Source organism: Mustela putorius, unplaced genomic scaffold, assembly GCF_011764305.1.
Source record: "Mustela putorius furo isolate JIRA1106 unplaced genomic scaffold, ASM1176430v1.1 tig00000929_pilon_pilon_pilon, whole genome shotgun sequence".
Taxonomy (NCBI): Eukaryota; Metazoa; Chordata; class Mammalia; order Carnivora; family Mustelidae; genus Mustela; species Mustela putorius.
In genome coordinates this window covers 1,865,798-1,885,746 of record NW_025421520.1, presented here as the reverse complement: position 1 = coordinate 1,885,746, position 19,949 = coordinate 1,865,798, and the positions used below count along the sequence as shown (strand labels likewise).

The 19,949-nt window shown below is 50.5% G+C and overlaps 1 protein-coding gene across 9 annotated transcripts in view; it reads left to right on the top strand.

The window, feature by feature from the left end:
• Positions 1-19,949, top strand: part of RNF32 (ring finger protein 32) — a 39,204-nt gene extending 19,255 nt beyond the window's left edge. For 2 of the 9 annotated variants that reach the window (XM_045086294.1, XM_013063265.2), the window contains 2 exons: positions 17,402-17,614; positions 19,124-19,949. In XM_045086294.1, coding sequence (XP_044942229.1) covers positions 17,402-17,614; positions 19,124-19,534 — 624 coding nt within the window. In that variant the 3' untranslated portion in view covers positions 19,535-19,949. Of the gene's footprint in view, positions 1-14,710; positions 14,950-17,401; positions 17,615-18,155; positions 19,077-19,123 lie in introns of those variants that run through there. The other 7 variants (XM_013063269.2, XM_013063268.2, XR_001181762.2 and 4 more) reach the window with 7 other exon arrangements.

Sequence of the window (19,949 nt, the reverse complement as noted above, 5' to 3'; positions counted from 1 at the left end):
TTTGCTTTTGTGTCTTCAGGAAAGCTATCTAGAAAAAGCTGCTATGGCCAACATCAGAGAAATTACTGACTGAATTCTCTTCAAGGATTTCTTGTGGTTTCAAGTCTCATATTTAGGTCTTTAATCCATTTTGAATTTATTCTTATGCATGGTGTAAGAAATGGGCCAGTTTCATTCTTCTTCACTTAGCTGTCCAGTTTTCCCAACACCATTTGTTGAAGAGATGGTCTTTTTCCCACTGGATACTCTTTCCTGCTTTATTGAAGATTGTTTGACCATATAATTGTGCATTTATTTCTGGGTTTTCTATTCTGTCCCATTGATCTATATGTCTATTTTTGTGCCAGTACCATCCCGTTTTGAACACTACAGCTTTGCAATACAGCTTGAAGTCTGGAATCACGATGCCTCCAGCTTCACTCTTCTTTTTCAAAATTGCTTTGGCTATTCAGGGTCTTCTGTGGTTCCATACAAATTTTAGGATTGCCAAACCTCATTTTGAGTAAGTAAAGAGAGGGGCACCTGGGTGGCTCAGTTGGTTAAGCATCTGACTCTTGACTTAAACTCAGACCATGATCTCAGGGGCCTAAGATCAAACCTCACATTGGGCTCCATGTTGCAAATGGAGCCTGCTTAAGCCTCCCTGTCTCCCTTTCCCTCCGCCCTTCCCCCCAACTCCCACTCTTGCCCTAAATAAATAAATAAATAAATAATGACAGCATTTACTGTCAGATAGTATACTAGTAGTAGGTACTCTTGTCATTGTTTCTGGTTGCCCATATGGGTACACATCTGTCTGCCCTTAACCCTGGGGGTGTGCTCCACGAGCCTCAGTGGATGCCTGAAATTGCAGATGGTACCAAACCCTATATATACTACATTTTTTCTCTACCTACACACTCAGGATAAAGTTCAGTTTATAAATTAGGCACAGTAAGAAATGAACCACAACAAATAATAAGACAGAACAATTATAAAAATCTAAAACAGCACACTATAATAAAAGTTATATGACTCTGTTTCTCTCTGTCTCTCTCCCTCAATATATCTTCCTGCACCCACCTGCACCCATCCTTCTTGTGATGATGTGAGATGACAAAATGCCCCGTGAGGAGATGAAGGCAGGGGAGTGACACAGCATTAGGCCACACCAACCTTCTGACAATGTGTAAGGGGAGGGTCGTCTGCTCCATGGTTCACAGTGGTTCACAGTGGGTACCACGTGACCCACAGGTCATGGTTCACAGTGGGTAACCGACACTGTGAAAAGCAAGACTGCAGAGGGGGGGTCAGCTGTGTGTCTGAGTGTCTATGTGGTCAGAGCCCAGAGGCTATCCTTTCTTAGTCCAGTTCTTAGTCATTTACGGAATGGCTCTTGTAATTTAATGATCTTTTTCCTACCTTTTTCAAACTCTCCTGCTGGCATAGTCTAGGAAATAGACCAGTTAATCTACAATTTTAATGTATAATTTTAGTGAAATCTGAAAATCACTGAACGAGGCTACTGAATGCCACATTACCTAGTACTGTACAGATGCATCCAGACCATGTGGACAAATCACACTACCATGAATTACTGGGTAAAAGACGGTGGAGGAACAGGATATTCACAAAGTCTCAAAGCATCAACCCACAGATTATGTATAATTTTCAAAGGGTATGAGAAGCCTTTACATCGGAAAGGTCGAACAGACATCTCAACCTAATGATCGAAATTACCAATAACTGCACAAGTTGATACCACATGCTCCTCATGTGCACAGAGTATACTAGAACAAAACATCACCTTTATACTTTCATGCCAAAAATGCTTAACCTGAACCCAATCAAGAAAGCATGTGATCAAGGAAATCCAAAATGAGGAATATCCTCATTTAAAAAAAAAAAAAAAAACTAAACAAAAGTAAGAACCTCTTCTTACTGTTCACCTATTAGATTGCAAGAACTGGAAAATGTGAAGATAATTTTCTAGTACTGATGAGAACAAGCGCTAAATGGACATTCTTATAAGACATTGGTAGGACAAAGAATGTACATCCTTCTGGCTGACAGTTCTCTGAGCCATCTCTAGAAGTCACCCTACAGCTATACATGTATGCTGAGACACGTCCATGACTCGTTCACTATGGCAATGATTATAAAAGAGAAAGAACCAGAAACAGCCAGAGTCCGCCACCAAGGAACATCCGCACAGTGATTAAAGATTTCCAAGAAAAGGCAACAAGAAAGAATAATAAGTAGACAAGGTATCATGATAGGGTTAAACTATAATAGTAATTACAGCAAACATGATTGAGATGAATTTCCTTATTAAATAACAAACTTGAATTACATTCAAAGTCCACTAATAGCTGCTTATGAGAGAAACATTTGAATCAAATGAAATAAAAATGCCTTATATAAAGGCATGCTCAAAAAGAAATGATGCAAATGCAAATAAATAGAAAATCCCAGAGCACATGGGTGGCTCAGTTGGTGAAACATCTGCCTTTCGGCTCAAGTCAGGATCCCAGGGTCCTGGGATCGAGCCCCACATCAGGGTCCCTGCTTACCATGGAGTCTGCTTCTCCCTCTCCCTCTAGCCTTCTCCTCCACTCATGCTTTCTCTCTCTCTCTCTCAAATAAATAAAATCGTTTTTTTTTTAAAAAAAGGCAAAAGCCATGAAAAAATAGAAAATCACAATAAAATAAAGGAGTATTAAAACACATCAGGAAATTCAGAGTCTAAGTTACATTCTGTCCTGGCGCTTGTGACAGTGAACACACTAGAGTTCTATGGTGTGTAGCTAACGCTGTATTTAGGGGCCACTAGGATTAAGCACATTTATTATTAAACAAGAAAGATGAAAAGTAATGAACTAACCATTTAAGTCAGAAAGCTATTTAAACACTAAAGAACTCTTAAATGTAGGAAGTAGAAAGTATAAAGATAAAAGAAGTAATTTATTAGGATAAAAGTAAAACCAGTAAGTGAAGCCAATAGCTGGTATTTCAGGAAAGAGAAACTAGAAGTGACTATTTTTTCAGTGATTGGAAAACTACCAAGTACAAGATAAAGTCTCACCAGGGTTAAAAAAGATAAAACAATGTAGACACACAGAATGGAAGGCATAACCATAGATGTGGAAATCTATGGTTATGATAAGACTTGTGTGCAAATTCATGCTCTTAAATCTGAAATTATTTACCTCCTATCAAAATAGGAAACACAGAAATATATAAAAATGACTGAGAAAAATTATATTAAATCGTCTCAATCTAAATCTAAACAGCCTTTCTTAGTAATGACAGCAATCTCAAGCTAAAGTGACATTTCCTTATCACAGTAAAGACCATATATCAGAAACTAAAAACATATTTTTTAGATACTGAAACCCTAAAGATGCAAAATAGGTTATCTATTATCACACTTTGGCCAATCCTTGCCAATGCAATAATACAAGAAAACAAAATACCGTGTGTGTGTGTTTGTATTATATAATATTTAGTACATATATTATCTATATACATGGATTTTAAATCAGTAAAGTCATTTGAAGAGTTATTAGAATTATTAGATATTCCAATTCAAGGTAAACATGCAATAATTTTTTCCTATAGAGCAACAAGAATCAGGTACAAAGTGCAGTGGAATAGGATCCTTTTGTAATAATTAACACCTAAAAATAAAGGGACGTAAAAACTCTGATCAGGAAAAAAATGTTTTCTGGGGTTGACATTAGCAGCATGGCCAAATAAATGTTCCTCACTCATATGACAGTCTGGCATCCAACCACAGGTAAGAGCGCCTCTGTGGGAACTGTGGGTTCCAGCACCACCGAGCAAGCGAGTCAGGAGTCTCACCCAACCATGTGTCCAGTAATAGGGACACACACCTCGGTGCCTGTGGACCCTGAGGTGCGCTAGTCCCTCTTGGCCACAGTCTGTGAGCCCCTGGAGAGCACTGCCTCAGACAATCACCCACATCCAAGAGAGACTTTGTGAAGTCCAGGTTTCCAAAGGAAACCTCCACAACGCCCTTGGAGAGGGCCAGAGGACTTACACTGTACCCATGTCACCCCTCCACCAAGGAGGCACAGCTCGGGCCCAAGAGAGATCTTCTTGGCCATGATTTCTCCTGCAGGGGAACGTGAGAGCTTGTGAGTGAGCACCCAGCTTCTTGGGCTGTGCGGGACATACCAAAGGGACTCGTCCTTCCATCCAGCATACTGAGCCATGAGCTGCGTGACCCGGGGTGGGAAGAAACTGGAAGAGCAGCAGGTAGGACTCCTGAGGGCATGAAAAACACAAGGACCCTACTGACTGCTGCAGCCTCCATCAAGAAGCCCCAGGGGAGGTGCTTCACCTGTGGATCCCCGCACGTGGCCCCCAGTGCCACATGTGCCTCACTCACCCACACCCTGTGGCTGGTTCTCTGTGCGCACTCCTGATGGCGACGGCCAGGAAGCACATGCGGAGAGCCAGCCTGCATCTGGGGGCCGGGGGGAGAACACAGACTGGAGCCTCACCGTCACCCTGGGGAAAGTCGAAGGGAGGCCATCGGCGCCTGGCCTGGCGTGACGCAGAGTCCAGAGAAGGCACACAAGCGTAAGAATTCTGCCATAAGAGGAGCACAACATGGAGCAGGAGTATCCATAGGAGGTCTGAGAAAGCCTCAGAACCCATACAGGGCTGACAGGACATCTCTCCTGACGCTACTCAGTAAAGACACAGGAGGCCACGGTTACTTTGGTTTGGTGACAGCAATGCAGGACTGAAAAAAAACGTGAAAATCAGGACGATATGATACCACCAAAGGGTCTCGCCAGCCTCCTAGTCACCAAGCAAAGACGTGGCAAGCTACAGCCTGGTGAAGAATTCGAAACAGGCATTTGAAGAAAGCTCAGGTGCAGGAAAACAAAAAGACACATTTGATGGAATCAGGAAAATAATACGTGAGAAAAGTGACAAGCTCAATAGAAATAACAACAAAGAACCAAAGAAGTTCTGGAGCCTAAGAGCAGAGATGGCATTACCATCGGAACGGATCAGGCAGAGGGAAGAACCTGTGAATTAGAAGAAAGGAACTTGGAAATTATCCAGTCAGAGGCAAACAAAGAAAAAAGAATGAACAAGAGTGAAGAAAGTATATGTGACCTTTGTGATACTATCCAAGGAAACAGTCTGTGAATCGGAGTCCGGAGGAGAGAGGGAGGGGCAGAAAGCTGGTCAAAAGAAATCATGGCTAAGAACTGCCCGAATCAGTGAGAAATTTGGAGAGCAAAGTTTATGGAGCTCGGAGTCACCAAACAAACTCAGTTTAAAGAGATCTCCCCCAGGGCGCCTCGGTGGCTCAGTTAAGCGTCTGCCTTGGGCTCAGGTCATGATGCTGGGGTCCTGGGACTGAGCCCTGCCGGCGCCAGCTTCCCTGCTCAGCGAGGAGTCTGCTTCTCCCTCTCCCTCTGCCCTCTCTCAACTAGTGAAATCTTTAAAAAATAGAGAGAGATCTTCGCAAAATATATTATAATAAAACTCAAAAACCAAAGAACCTTGAAAGCAGCAAGAGAAAAATATTCCACACTCCCGGGGGAACACCCATAAGGCATATTTCCCAGCAGAGACGCGGCCGGCCAGGATAGAGAGGGACAAAATACTCCGAGTGCTGGAAGGAGAAATTTCACCTGACCACACTCTCTGGCAAAGGTGGGCTTCAGAAACGAAGGATGAATAAAGATGTCCCCAGACAAACAGATCTGAGGGAGGCCATCACCACTGGGCCTGCCTTTCGAGAATGCAAAAAGCTCTCCAAGCTGAGATGATAGGAGGCTGATCAGTAATGTGCCAGTACAGGACTATGCACAGCACGGCAGGAAAGCTAAATACGTAGGCAAATTCAGACTCCTAATACTGTAACATGATGGGTGGGAAACTCTCACCTCTGTGTGCAGATTAAAGGACAAAAGTATCAAAAATACCTAGATCTACACCAATTTGTCAGTGACCATACAGTACAAAAAGGTAGACCGTGGAGCATCTGGGTGGGTCAGTGGATTGCGTGTCCAGCTCTCGAGTTTGGCTCAGGTCTTGATCTCAGGGTCCTCTCAGGGTCCTGAGATCAAGCCCGCCATCGGGCTCCATGCTCAGTGGGGATCTGCTTGAGACTCTCTCCGTCTGCTCCTCCCCTGCTTGCACTGGCTCACGTGCCCACCCGCTCTCACTCAAATAAAATCTTCAAAAAAAAAAAAAAAAAAAGGAATATAAGCTTGCCAGTAACATGAAGCTTGAAAATCTAGAAAGCACAGACTAAGAGATTTGAAATAAAATGCAGCTCTCAGCCTTGGGTTCTCCTGGCATCCGTCCTGCTGGTGTCAGAACTGAAGGTGCGCGCTCAAGTCCAGCTTCAGGAGAAGCAGCGTGTGCAGCTTTCCTAATAATCCACCTTTAAAAAAAAAAAAACAAAAACAAATTCCAAAGCCAGAATGAACAATGACTTTATTAAGCCTCCTCTGGGTAGGGGCCTAGCTTTGTAACATAGTGACATTCCAGAAATGCCAGCTTTTCCTCCAGAAGTCAGCCTCGCGGCGGCCCGTGAGAACGGGCCTGGGCACCCACCACCCTCCCACCACCTAAAAGTGCACGGAACTGTACATTAGTAAACAGACATCTGATGTTTGAATTTGAGAAATTAGTAAGTTTACAAAGCAAAATGTGCAGTAACAATATGCTACCTTCAAGGGAAACGTCTATAATAGGAAAGAAAGGCAAGGAGGGAGAAAAGTGTGACATTTTTAGGCATAATAAATTAGAAGGTGCTTCTGTTTAGAGCTTCAAGATCTCGCCAAGATGGACATGTTTTTAATACTGTAGATTAGATTAGTGCAGGTCATTCTGTCTTTATAAACTGACCCCTCTTTCTTAGAACAGAACTCTGGCCTTGCCTTTTCCTCCCTCTGTTACAGGGGGACTAATGAAGTCTCTTCTAAACTTTGGCTTCCATGAACCTACTGGATGTTAACTAATGAATACAATACAGAGTTCGTCTTTCTACAGACAGTAATGCTTCCATGCGCTGAGAATTTGTTCTTGCAGATTTTTCTTCCTTTAAAATGTCATTGGCACATTCTTAACAAACTGAACAAGAACAAAGTGATGTGTTACAATGTGGGATCTTTTCAATAGATTTCAGTCCTGTGTAAAGAACCGAACAGATCAAATGTTGGATTTTGTCTCTGAGTGTCAGAGAATTCAGTTGGAGTCAGCAGTGCCTTTGAGTGGGCACCGGGGCTGTCGGGGATGGCACAGCTGTCCTGGGCGCTCTCACAGCGTGTCTCGGTGGACTCCGGCCAGAGCGGCCTGGAGAGGTCAGGAAAGCCGCTGTGCTCCTACCTGTCCCCAGTGTGTACAGAAAGCCCGAGTGTTGGCCACAATGCAGTGCTTGGTCCTTGAATGCCTTTGATCCTTATCTAGAAATTCTGCTAGCATATGTCATATAATTGAGGTATGGTCTTTTATTGCTGCAATTAAAACTTTTCAAATGCATTATACTATCTCCACCCAAGCTAAAAGTCCTGACCATTGTTTAAAAAGTAAGGTTAGTGATTTGTCAGATGCCCTGGCTGACTTGAGGGGCCGCCTGCTCCCACACCCACCCACATGAGATTTCTCTTACTTTTTTCATTGACATCTCACCAAACAGCATAATGGTCTTAAAGTTTGTTTAGTCCTTTGACTTCCTTTATCACGTAGAGATGGCAAACATTCTGTTGCTAACTTGGAGTGGTTCCAAGCAGCAAGACTGGGAGGGTATTAAACCAGTAAAAGCTTATCAACTGATTCATTGATATGCTGTAAATTCCAGGCTTTTCATTTTGCTTTTGAGGGTGGTCATAAGTCAACACATTAGTAAGCAATTTGCTGACATCCAGACGGATCACTTAGAGAGGCCCCCCGGGCAGACAAAGTTCACCTGGTACTTTTGTTCATGTATTTTTTTTTAATGTTTAGCTCGTATGTTACTTGTAAATGACCAGTAATTGCTTTACATATCAATAAGCTTATCAAATATCTGAAATAGAAGACTTAAAAGGAAACATATATGAAGACATTCCTTCTTAAAACTGAATATTTTACACACTTTGTTTCCGTAGAATTAGTAATATTAATCATTGGTTTAAAAACTAGAACTCAACTGGCTGCTTTTGGGGGGAGGGGCAGTTTTTGCCCTTTCAGTGACTAAGGGCATCTGACCCAGATCCCAGTAAGGAAATAAAGAAAGCAAGAGCACACAAGAACTTGAGATGCAAGCAAGAGTTAACAATGGCTGCGCTGAGAATCGGCCAGGACAGGTGGTCGTCAGTATCGCTGATTTAACGTCGTAACTATCACCCTTGCTGACTTTTGACTGTGTGCAGCTGCAAGAGTAAGGTCCCAGCAGTTCGCGTGTAGGATTCTGCTGCAAATGCGGACTGAAGGGTTCTCAGTATCCCTATTAATAAGCTAACGTCGATGTCATGACTAAAAGCTAAATGCCGATGCTTTGTTCAATCTTGAGAGTTGGAAATAACTTCACGTCATTCCTCGGAGGCATCGCCCTTTTGTTTTAATCCCAGAGAGGACGCCGTGCTGTCCTCCTTTAGAACGTGGACGTTGGGGCACATATGCGTCCTTGTTTCTAATCTACAGCAAACGTAAAATCGAGATTTTTTAAGGAATGCTAAGGGCCTTAGCATGAATCAGATGCTTCTCTGGACCTAAGGAATTCATTCGAGGAGATAAGAAATACACACAGGAAAAGATAACAGCGTCCCGCGGCGCTAAGTGCCCAGGGCAGGGGCCCCAGTGCTCTGAGAGCTGAGAGAGCAAGCTCACCGGAGCGGAGCCACGCACCCCGGGTGCACATGCGGTCCTCGGGAGCCTTCGGTGCAGGAAGTCATGGAAACAGGAACACAGGGCAGTTATTCATGGGACTCTGGAACCATGACCATCCGGCTGGAAAGTCCCACAGGACAGTAATGAGAGGGAAGGTGGGCGCGAGGCCCCAAGGGATCCTGGAGGGGTCTCAGCCTCCAGACAGGCCCAGGATGAGGAGTCTGAGGTCAAAGAAGAGGTGGTGAGGCCCGTGCTCCAAGAAGACAACTCGGCCATCAGAGGCCAGCGGGAGGCAGCAGGGCGACTCCTGCCACACCGGCCCCCGCCCCCTCCCACCTGCTGCCGGGCACAGCTGGCAGAGCCCCCCGCACCCTGCCGGCTCCTGCTGGGCCTCTGAGCCCTCTGCTGAGCCCTCCTTGTTCCTGCAAGCTGGAGGCCGCCTTGTGACAGGTCACCTGGGTCCCCGGGTCGCAGGTGCGGTGCCAGCCGTTCCCACACCGTCGGACCAATCCTGTTAATCTCTCACGGTGGTTACTCAGAGTGAGTAACCGCGTTTTCGTGGCCCTGCAGCACCGTCACACATGCCAGGAACCGCTCCTTCCCTCACGACGAAGTGCTTCCGAGCGGCAGGAAGGAATTAGTGCGACGCGTCACCGAGTGTGGGGTCCGCGCTTGGCCGGGCCGGTCCGTCCCAGGCGACAGCCCTTCGGGGGCGGATGCCCGCAGCTCCGCACTTCGCCAAGCTCGTCCAGCTCCCTCCGTCCCCCAGCAGAGCCCTAGGGCCACCCCCTGGGCGGTGGTCCCCGTCGCGGCTGCCCCGCCCCGCAGGTCGCCTTCCAGGGCGGAGACCACAACTAACGCGTGCCGTTAAGAGTGCAGATGTGGAGAAGCCGTGAGCGCGCAACGGAGGCGGCGACGCCGGAGCCGGGGAGCCGCGTGGGGAGCCGTGGGTCCCGGCTCGGGGAGGCCGACGGCCGGGCTGCGGGGGAGCCGCGCACCCCAAGCCCCCGCAGCCCCCCAGAGGGTGGGTGGCTCCGGCCCGCAGCGGGCGCGGCTCCCGTGGGGGGGGGGCGCGGGGCGGGCGCGGGTGGCCGCGGGGGCTGCACCCGGGGCTCGGCGCAGCGGCGGCCGGAGCAGCAGCCCGGGACGCCGGACCCTCGGACGCTTGTGTTAAACCGGACCTGCATCCGGCCGCGTCTCGCGGCGCCGCAGGTTCTCCCGTCGGTTCGCGTGGGTCCGAGCAGAGACCCCGGCATCAGCATTTCGCGCTGAACGAGGCCAGTTTCCCGCAAAGACACAAGAGCGGGTGGTCCCCACGGGAGGTCCCCAAGGCCGTCGGCGTCTGCGCGCACGCGTGCGTCGAACCGCGGGGGACCCCCGCGCCCGGTCCGCAGGCGGCTCTCGGGGCCGTGGGCGCAGGCCCGCGCGGGGCTGCGGGTCCCGGAGCCGCACCACAGAGCCGCAGGAAGCCGGTTCCGGAGGACGGTGCGGCGACGGTGAGTCAGCGTCGCCCCGACGGACAGTCCGGAGGAGGAGGGCGCCCGGCGTTCCGAGACCCCGCGCGGCGCGGACACCGACGGCTCCCGCGCCCGAGCCGCGCCTTCCGTGCAGGAGCCTCGGCCGGGCTCCCGCGGGGTCAGGTCGCGGGCGGCCACGACGGAATGAGTCGGAGTTTCCGCGTCCACACGGGTGCGGAGACAAGCGGACACCGACCCGTCCACGCGAGCGCCCGGGGGCTGCTCCGCTCCGTCGCGATCCCGGAGCCCCGGGCCGGCTCAGCGGGGCGCGCGCTCCCCTCGGTCCGCCCTCCGCTGTCTCGGTCCCGTCCCCCTGTCTGTCTGTCTGTCAATAAAGAGAAGCTTCTCTAAACCGCTAGACACGTCACGTCTCTGCAGCGGACACGACTCGCGGGACCCGGACGACGCAGGACGGGCGCGCGCCCGGCGGCCCCACACGGAGCGCGCGAACGACGGGGAGACCGGCGCAGGCGCAGGCGCAGACGGGCACGTGACGCAGGCGCAGACGAGCACGTGACGCAGGCGCAGACGGGCGCAGAGGCGGCGCGCGCACGTCCGGCCGAGGCTCAGGGAGCGGGACCGGCCCCGCCGCCAGCACGCGCCGCGCCCGCGCTCGGACAGACACGCGGACGCGCGGACGCGCAGACGCGGAGCGGAGCACGGGCCCGTCCCGGTCGAGGATTAAAGCGCAGAGAGCGGTCCGCCGCGGCGTTCGGCTGGAAGCGTGAAGCCGCCGGGACGTACGCGGGGTCGTCGGACGCCCCTGGACAGCGGGCGACGGCGCGGAACCAGCGCCGCTGACGCCGGGACGGCGGAGCCAGGCGCTCCCCGAGCTGCACGACGGCGGACCCCCCTCCCCGCCCGGCGGCCGCGGGTGACCCCGGGGAGCGCTCGGGTCGGAGCTCAGAGCGGGAGACCCCCCCCCCCCGACGGTCGGGCCGCGGGTGACCCCGGGGAGCGCTCGGGTCGGAGCTCGGAGTGGGAGACCCCCCCCCGACGGTCGGGCCGCGGGTGACCCCGGGGAGCGCTCGGGTCGGAGCTCGGAGTGGGAGACCCCCCCCCCGACGGTCGGGCCGCGGGTGACCCCGGGGAGCGCTCGGGTCGGAGCTCGGAGCGGGAGACCCCCCCCCCCCGACGGTCGGGCCGCGGGTGACCCCGGGGAGCGCTCGGGTCGGAGCTCGGAGTGGGAGACCCCCCCCCCGACGGTCGGGCCGCGGGTGACCCCGGGGAGCGCTCGGGTCGGAGCTCGGAGCGGGAGACACCCCCCCCCACGACGGTTGGGCCGCGGGTCCGGCCGGCCCAGGTTTCCAGAAGCGCCTGCCGTGGCGGGTGCACGGCCCGAGCCGCGACCGAGGCGAGGACGGAGCGGGAAGCCTCGGGGAACGGCGCAGGGTGAGGCCGCGCGGGGTCCGGCGCCCCCGGCCCCAGACCCGGAGTACTAGAGGCAGCGGGGCGGGTGCCGGCGGCCCCGCGGAGGCAGGACGAGGCGCCTGGACAAGGTGCCGGGGCTGCCCTCGCCAGCGCCCCTGGCAGTCCCCCAACAGCCCTTCAAAGCGTGTTTCCCTCCGAGCGGCTTTGTCTGCCTCCCCGTGTGCGAGCAGCTGGGGTCCCGCCGGCGTCTGGGCGCCCGCAGGTCTCCCCGCGCATCCGCCGCTACGACACGGGCTCCGCGTGCACGCGGCCTCCGCTCCGCGCTGGCTCCCGGCTCTGCGGGCCCCGGAGAGCCCCCGGTGGTCCCTCACGCCTGCAGCGGGGGCCCCAGCCCAGGGAGGGCATGAAGGCGGAGCCAGATAACGTGGACGCTTCCCGTCAAGCGGGTGACCTCAGCAGCAGTTCCCAAACGAGCGAGCAGCAGAGTCCCCAGCTGGCTGCCGCTGCCCAGGTTCTGGTCCAGCAGGTCGGGGCACGGCTGGGACTCCGCCTTTCCAACAGGCTTCCGGGGAGGCCGAGGCCGCTGTCCCAGCGCGACAGTTGAGAGCCAGCCCCCGGTCGGGCAGTCACACCCGACAACACGTCTGTGTTCAGAAAGAACTTCAGAATATGCCTCGGCACCCGAAATTCTTTGTAAGGTCTGCACTAGAATGTGACCCCTTTTCTCTGAGCATAACTTTGGAGGAAGGAAAGATCCTACATTCCATTCCATGGAGACCTGGGAGATGGCTCTCCCTTCAAGAAAACTCAGCACCCGGGGTCATGGAACCTGAACCGGAGCCCGCGGTACAGACGGCCAAGGACTTCTCCCGTTTACACCGCAGGGAACTCTTCTGCCCATCATCCGTTTAGAGAGTGTCAGACAGTGGAAGAGCCAAAGAACAAAATAAAAATCAAAGCCCTAGGATTCACCGATCGACCTCAGTTAAGCTACAGCTGCCTGGCAGTTCAGTGGGGGCAGCGGCACCAGCTTCCTCGCAGCAGGCGAGCTTCCTCCAGGCCTCCAAATACAGACGCTCCTCGACCGATGACAGCACGAGCTCCCGACAAAGCCATCGTAAATCAAAAATATCATTAAATCAAAAATGCATGTCCCGCACCTCCCCTCGCCAAGGTCACCGCAGAGCGCGGCCCACCTGAAGTGTGCCCAGAGTGCTCCCACGAGCCCACAGGTACGCAGTCAGGAAACACGAAGCCTGTGTGACAGTAGGGTGTCCAGTCGCTCCTGCACTGCACGAACGCTGTCCTGAAAGTGACGGACGGGCGGGCGGTGGGGGCGCACCCAGTTCCCACCCTGCCGACCGTTGACCCTGGTGGTCACACGGCTGCTGGGAGCTGCGGCCACCAGCCAGCATCATCAGGGAGGGTCCGACCTCGAAGTGCTAGCCCAGCAAGAGGTCCACGTCCTGAACGTGGACCACAGTTTCTACGAGTGTGTCGCTTTCCCACCATCGTAACGTCGAAACATTGCGAGTCAAACTCCTGTAAGTTGGGGGCGTCTTTATGGCTAAAAAATAATTGCAAACAATTATGCCTGGAAGATTCCCGCACACATCATTAAAACCCCAGCCACCAGCCGTGTGGGTGCCTTTCCCTGAAACCCAGCAGTCATCCTGCACCAGCCAGGGACAAAGGCCAGCAGGGGCTCCCTCACCACAGCTGCCCTCCCTTCCTGTGGGTCTCCACGACGTCTTAGGGGAGGAAAAGAAGTGGAAGGGCACACTTCGTCCCCAAAGGCCCATTCTGAGGTCTGACCCCAGAGCCGTAGCTCTAGAGGGGACTTCCGCACTGTGTTCAGACAGGTGGGGCCGTATAAAAACAGAACACACGTGAGATATCCCGTGGACCAGAACACTTGAGAGCTGGAAATTCTTACCACCATCTAGAATCTACATCCCCTATATCATCCATCTCATTGTCTCTGAGATTCGGACAGGCTTCATTCCCATCTCCAAGCCCAGCAACACGGGACAGGTGTGGTCACTCAACCAGGACACTTCTAACTGCTGGAGCAAACAGCCCCCAGATTTCAGGGACTCAAAGCAGTGCAGCCAGGGACGAGTGCAGCCAGCCACCCTGTAGGAGGCAGACTCTGTCCCCTCCAGCCTTTTGCTGGGCTGTCCCCGGAGCAGCAAAGTACTGTGAGTCCAGCCCGGAGACCCCCACGTCCACTTGGAAGAGCCATGTCAGTGGCCCCAGCTAGCGCGGGAGGAATGGCAGTGTGAGTCTCTGGACGGGGTGCCAACTTCTCCAGACAGCTCTGTGCTGGGGAAGGAGCAGCAAGAGAGTAAGAGGGTGACAGCCAGCACAGCCCTCGGAGAAGATGATTCCATAGCTATTTACGTGTTTAAAAAGGAGCCCCCCGGTGTGGCCCTGGCCAAGCGACATCCCTGGGCCTCGGGCACTGTGTCACTCTCCAACAACCCCACTCCGTGTAGCACTGTCCGCGGGAGCCACCAGCCACATGCCGTGTGCGCCTCTCGAGTCCTTGAAGTGAGGCCAGTCTGAGTTGAAACAGGCTGGATACACAAGATCTCAAGGACTTAACGGGAAAAAAAGAATAAAATACCTCATTCATAGTTTATTCAATTGACATATTTTGAAATAATATTTTGGATATGCTGGGTTAAGTAAAACTTGAAAATTAATTTTACCTTAAAAAAATTTTTTTAAAACGTGGCTTCTGCAAGTTTTAGGATTAAAGATGCAGCTCATGTTACATTTCTTTTGCAAAGGGACGATCTAGAGTAGCTAGCTCTTACATTTTAGAAAGTTCTAAAAACAATGACGCTTAAAGGGGGTTTTTCTAAGTGTATCACACTATTTTGAGAAGATAAAGAAAAATAATGCAGTCCACCCCCAAAACCCTCTTTCAATTTGAAGATATTTGACACGTGATGTTACGCTGATTTCAGGTGTGCAACACAGACACTCCCGAGTCTGTCCAGCGTGCTGTGCTCCCCACGGGCGTAGCTCCCATCTGGCCCTGACACACCAGCTCCCGCATGGCCCTGACACACCAGCACTGACCGCCCTCCCGCAGCTGTGCCTTTCATCCCCGTGACGCGTCCGTCGTACCTGGAAGCCAGACTCTCCCACAACCGTTCACCCACTGTGCCCGTCCCTCCAACCCCTTTCCCTCGAGCAGCCGCCGGTGTGTTCTCTGTCCTTACGGGTCTGTGTCTGCTTTTCGTTCATGGTTTTTAGATCCCACATATGCGTGAAGTCATGTGGTATTTGTCTTGCTCTGTCTGACTTATTGCACTGAGGATAATACCCTCTAGGTCCATCTCTGTTGTCACAAATCACACAATGTCATCATTTTTATGGTTGTCTAATATTGCTCTGTGTGTGTGTGTGTGTGTGTGTGTGTGTGTGTACCACATCTTATCCATTTATCTATGGATGGACACATTGCTGGTTTCCATATCCTGGCTATTATAAACAATGCTATAATACGTATAAACAATACATATATCTTTTCAAATGAGGGTTTTCTGGGCAAATATCCAGTACTGAACTATTAGATCATATGGTAGTTCCAATTTTTTGAGAAATCTCTGTACTGTTTTCCACAACGGCTGACCCAGTCTACATCCCCACCAGCAGCGCATGAGCACTGTTCCCCAAAACTCTTTAATAAAACCATTCTCTCTGCCCCACCCAACGCCCTAGCTGTTTCCAGTCTTTTCTCAAGATTTTCTCAACTAAGATTGCCTTTTCTCTGGTAATCCAGATCTTTACAACCTAACTGAAAACCATGAAACTATTCTTCCTTCCAAGCCTAGCGAAGGAGAATGACTTCTGGACTCTTGAAGCCCTTTGTAATCACAAAGTCACTTTTCTATGTAGGCATTGTTCCTAACATGTTTGTTCCTGGGAACTCACAGAGGACTTAGGGCAAGATGGACAAACCATCCAAGACCTGTATAACTGTAACCAAGACACTAACAAAACAGTAACTGTCTTAATAAAACCCCTACTAAAGATTTAGACACGTTAAATTTCTAACAAGCCAATAATCGTAGAACTGTTCCCTTTTTGAAAAGAAGTGGTGGAAAAACCAGGGAGAATCACACAGTAAATACTTCCAAATCAGAACATAGACCAAAACAGTCTGGGGAGGAATAGAGAGAGAAGGAGATGATGTTAAACCACTTTGCAGTTAGCAACTGTGGCTTCTACAGGATGGAGGCATGTTCCATTTTACTCATCAGACGCCAGCGAATTCTCCCACCAGTGCACGCGCCGTAGCAGGAGGGTCTGTAGAACTCCTGCCTCACCCCGGCCGTTCCTGCTGCTTGTCATCAGGAGGTGCTGACAGCCACCCCACAACCTGCTAAATCGTTGGCCTAAGATCACGGTGTTTTTCTAAATCCTTTTGTATCAAAAATGTAGTACTTTATAAACTGAGCAGGGGCGAGTTAGAGAACTCTATTCAAGGACAGTGCTTTCAAGGCAAACTCTTTAAAGTTTGAGATAAAAGTAATATGCTGCCTCCATTGTGGTAGACTGGCAAGGGAAACACTTTTAAAGTAAGTCCTAAAGATCTGTTCTGTAGCAAGGGGCTATACAATTATCCATAAATCAATGACCTCCGCTAAGGAGGTTTTTAAGGTCCTTGGGCAATGGGAGTTTTTATTATTATTATTTTAGGGTTTGGTGAGAAAAAACAGAATGAATAAACTAGTTTAGAAGAAGGGGATAATTTTTTTTTTATAATGGTCACGCTAAGATGATCGTTCATAATCTGCATCCACACTGGGAAGACAGCTGGCCAGCAGAAGGAAGGGAAGAGTGCTGGTTCCAACGGCCCGGCAAGCAGGGCACTGTGGCCGCACGCAGTGAGCGCCCTGCTTACTGATTAGAAGAGATGCTGCCAGGGGCGCCTGGGTGGCTCAGTGGGCTAAAGCCTCTGCCCTCGGCTCAGGTCATGATCTCAGGGTCCTGGGATCAAGCCCTGCATGGGGCTCTCCGCTCAGTGGGGAGCCTGCTTCCTCCTCTCTCTCTGCCTCTGCCTGCCCCTCTGCCTATTCGTGATCTCTCTCTCTGTCAAGTAAATAAATGTCATCTTAAAAAAAAAAAAAAAAAAACAGATGCTGCCAGAGCAGGGTGGTAATGGGATGAAGTTTGTGCAGTTCTAATTCCTCTCTCCTCTCCTCTTCCTTTTCCCTTTTTAAAAAATAATTTTATTTATTTGACAGAGGTCACAAGTGGGCAGAGAGGCAGGCAGAGAGAGAGGAGGAAGCAGGCTCCCCGCTGAGCAGAGAGCCCGATGTGGGGCTCCATCCCAGGACCCTGAGATCATGACCTGAGCCGAAGGCAGCGGCTTCACCCACTGAGCCACCCAGGCGCCCCTCCTTTCCCCTTTTATTAGGTCTCAACTTTTAATTATAAAGTACCCCTTGTTAGCAACCACCAAGACTTCAACCAGGTGGGCATTTCTGAATCTCTTTCTATCTGGACATGGCTTTATTAGGTAAATATCCATATGTCTGTTTCCCCAAAAAGTCTTATTCAAAGGTAGAGACCTGAGGAAAGTTCGTAAAAAAAAAAAAAAAAAAAGGTGGCCAGAACCCAAGAAGGTGCTTCCTTTGCACCTACAGGTAGAGCCCCTGCAGGCCTGTCAGTGCCTCCCGCTTCCTTTCCAGTTCACAGAGATCAGTCACCGCCTACTGTGCTCCTACAGCACAGACATAGAGGACCTCTTCTGGGAAATCGACCACTGCCTGGCCATAAACCGAAGTGTTCTTCAGCAGCTGGAGGACAGGTGCGGCCACGAGCTCACAGACGAAGACTGGGAAAAGATCCAGATCCAGGTAGGCATGGTCACTAACTGGAAGCGGCAGAGCCCCCAGGAGTCTGGGTGACATGAGCGGGAAGACTTGGGGACCCTGTGGTGCCGAGCTTTCTGCCCCGGCTGTGCCTGTGCGCTGCCCTCTGACGGCTGTAGCAGCCCTGGGAGAAAGGGAGACTCAGAATTCAACAGAGAAAAAACTTACTTAGAAAATCATGAAATATGAAAATTTATAAAGAAGTTTGGAAGCTGTATAGGGTCGAGGATTTTGAAAAAGACCACCCTTGGTTGCTCAACTAAAAGGAAATCTACACCATTGATGTTCAGCATCTTATACGGTATTTTGGTTCTAGAACTGCTCATCACAAGCAGGTTAGTCTCCCTCCCCATCTTCCGCGAGACTGGCAGTGCACGTGTAGCTGGTGCCATTGAAACATGGGATGAGACTTCATTTCTAGAAGTCCGTGTCTCTTGGTACACAGTTCTCACTTAAATTTAGGAAGTTCCCCATCACGACAGAGTTACGACCTGCACAGCAACTCACGTGCTCTCCTGTGTCGCAGGCTCTGCACCGGGAGTCCTACGAGTGTCCCATCTGTCTCACCCCGCTCCCAGCCAGCGCCGACGGTCACCAGGATCCGGGCGAGACGCGCCGCAGCCAGTCTTCCCGGGAGACGGTCCTCCTGTCCTGCTCACATGTGTTCCACCACACGTGTCTCCTTGCTCTGGAGGAGTTCTCCTTGGGGGACAGTTCTCCTTTCCACGTGTGTCCCCTCTGCCGCTCTGGCTATCAGAAGAAAATTCTTGAATACTGAATTCACAGGAAGAATTATATTGCTCCTGGGCAGTGCTGGGGGAGAGGGATTTACCTCAATTTTGTAAAAATTGTACGAGTTTGGGGTGAAGTACTACAGTGCAATCTGCTCTCCAATGAAACAGACACTTAGTAGTTGTACATAGGGACCCTATATATATTTTAAAAGCTGACAGCATACCCAATTTTAGTCTTTAGTTTATAAAAATTTCAAATTGATGAGTTTAGTCCATTGAAATAAGTGAGGAATGGATAAAAACTTGAGGAATGGATAAAAACTTGAGGTTCTATCATTTAGTGACTCACTATGCTTCTAGTTGATCGGTTTGGACCCCTCCACACAGTGGAATCACTCCCCTGCTTTCACAGTCATCTGATTAAGTGGTTCTGTTTCCACAAGGTTCTGACCGGCAGTAGGAGACCTGCCAGGATGGTCATGGCACGCTGGTCCCGGCTCACCGGGTACACACGGTTACTCAGATCGAGGTAGTGTCTGACCACAAGCTGGTAACTAAAAACACTTCCAGTTGTCTTGGGTCCCTGCCGTTCCTAGTTATTTGTTTTGTAGTAATTGCTTTATTTCCATGTGATAACTTACCATTATATTTCAGCACTTCGAATATGTAAACCCAAAGTATAAAAATAAAATCTTCAGTGGTATTCATCAGCAGAAGCTGGTAAATCACATTTTCATGACTTGGAGCCACACTATTGCAGCTTGTACAGGAAGAAGAAATCCATGAAACCGCTTTGCTCAGAAGCATCTTCCTGGGGGCTTGGTTGTTTATGATGACAAGTACAGTCGTACAGATCAGGTGTCTGGCTGCTGCCGCAGGTAAGGCCCCCATTTCAGTGGCTTACAGAGAACCCTGTTCTGAACCCCACAGAAAAGGTGGGGTGAGGGCTGAGGGGCTGCTCCACGTGGCCTCTGGCTCCCAGGCTCCTCCTGAGTCTGGATGTTCTCGTCGCTGGGGAAGAGCAGGCCACGGTGTTTCATGGCCCCCGTGCGGGCAAACAGGCACACATCCCGCAGCCATAGCTAACTACAGGACAGAGACAGGGCGTGAGAACACAGGGGGGGAAACACACAGGTCACCAAGCCCAGGTATGCACATGTCAAGGGTGTAGGACAATCCTGGTGTCTTATGGAAAGAAATAAAATATGTGTTCCTATGTTTTTAATCTCATCCTTTTAAAATGCTAGTCTGGTATGTTTTATTTCTAAATAGCTGTATACAAACATACCACTTATAAATAAATACTCATATATTAGGTTGTGCTCAAACATTTTTCAAATGATGGAGTATCCCATTGCAAAATTTAGACAAGAAAAATTTGTTCAAAATCTGTTACAGTCATCCCCTCATCCATAGGAGACGTGTTCCAAGACGCTCCCCATGGATCCAGGAAACTGCATATGGGGACCAGACCTTATTTTTCAACTACATTTGAATGGTAAACTATGATAAAGTTTAATTCATAAATTAGGCTGCAGTAAGAAATTAACAATAACAATAAACAGAACATACTCTAATAAAAGTCA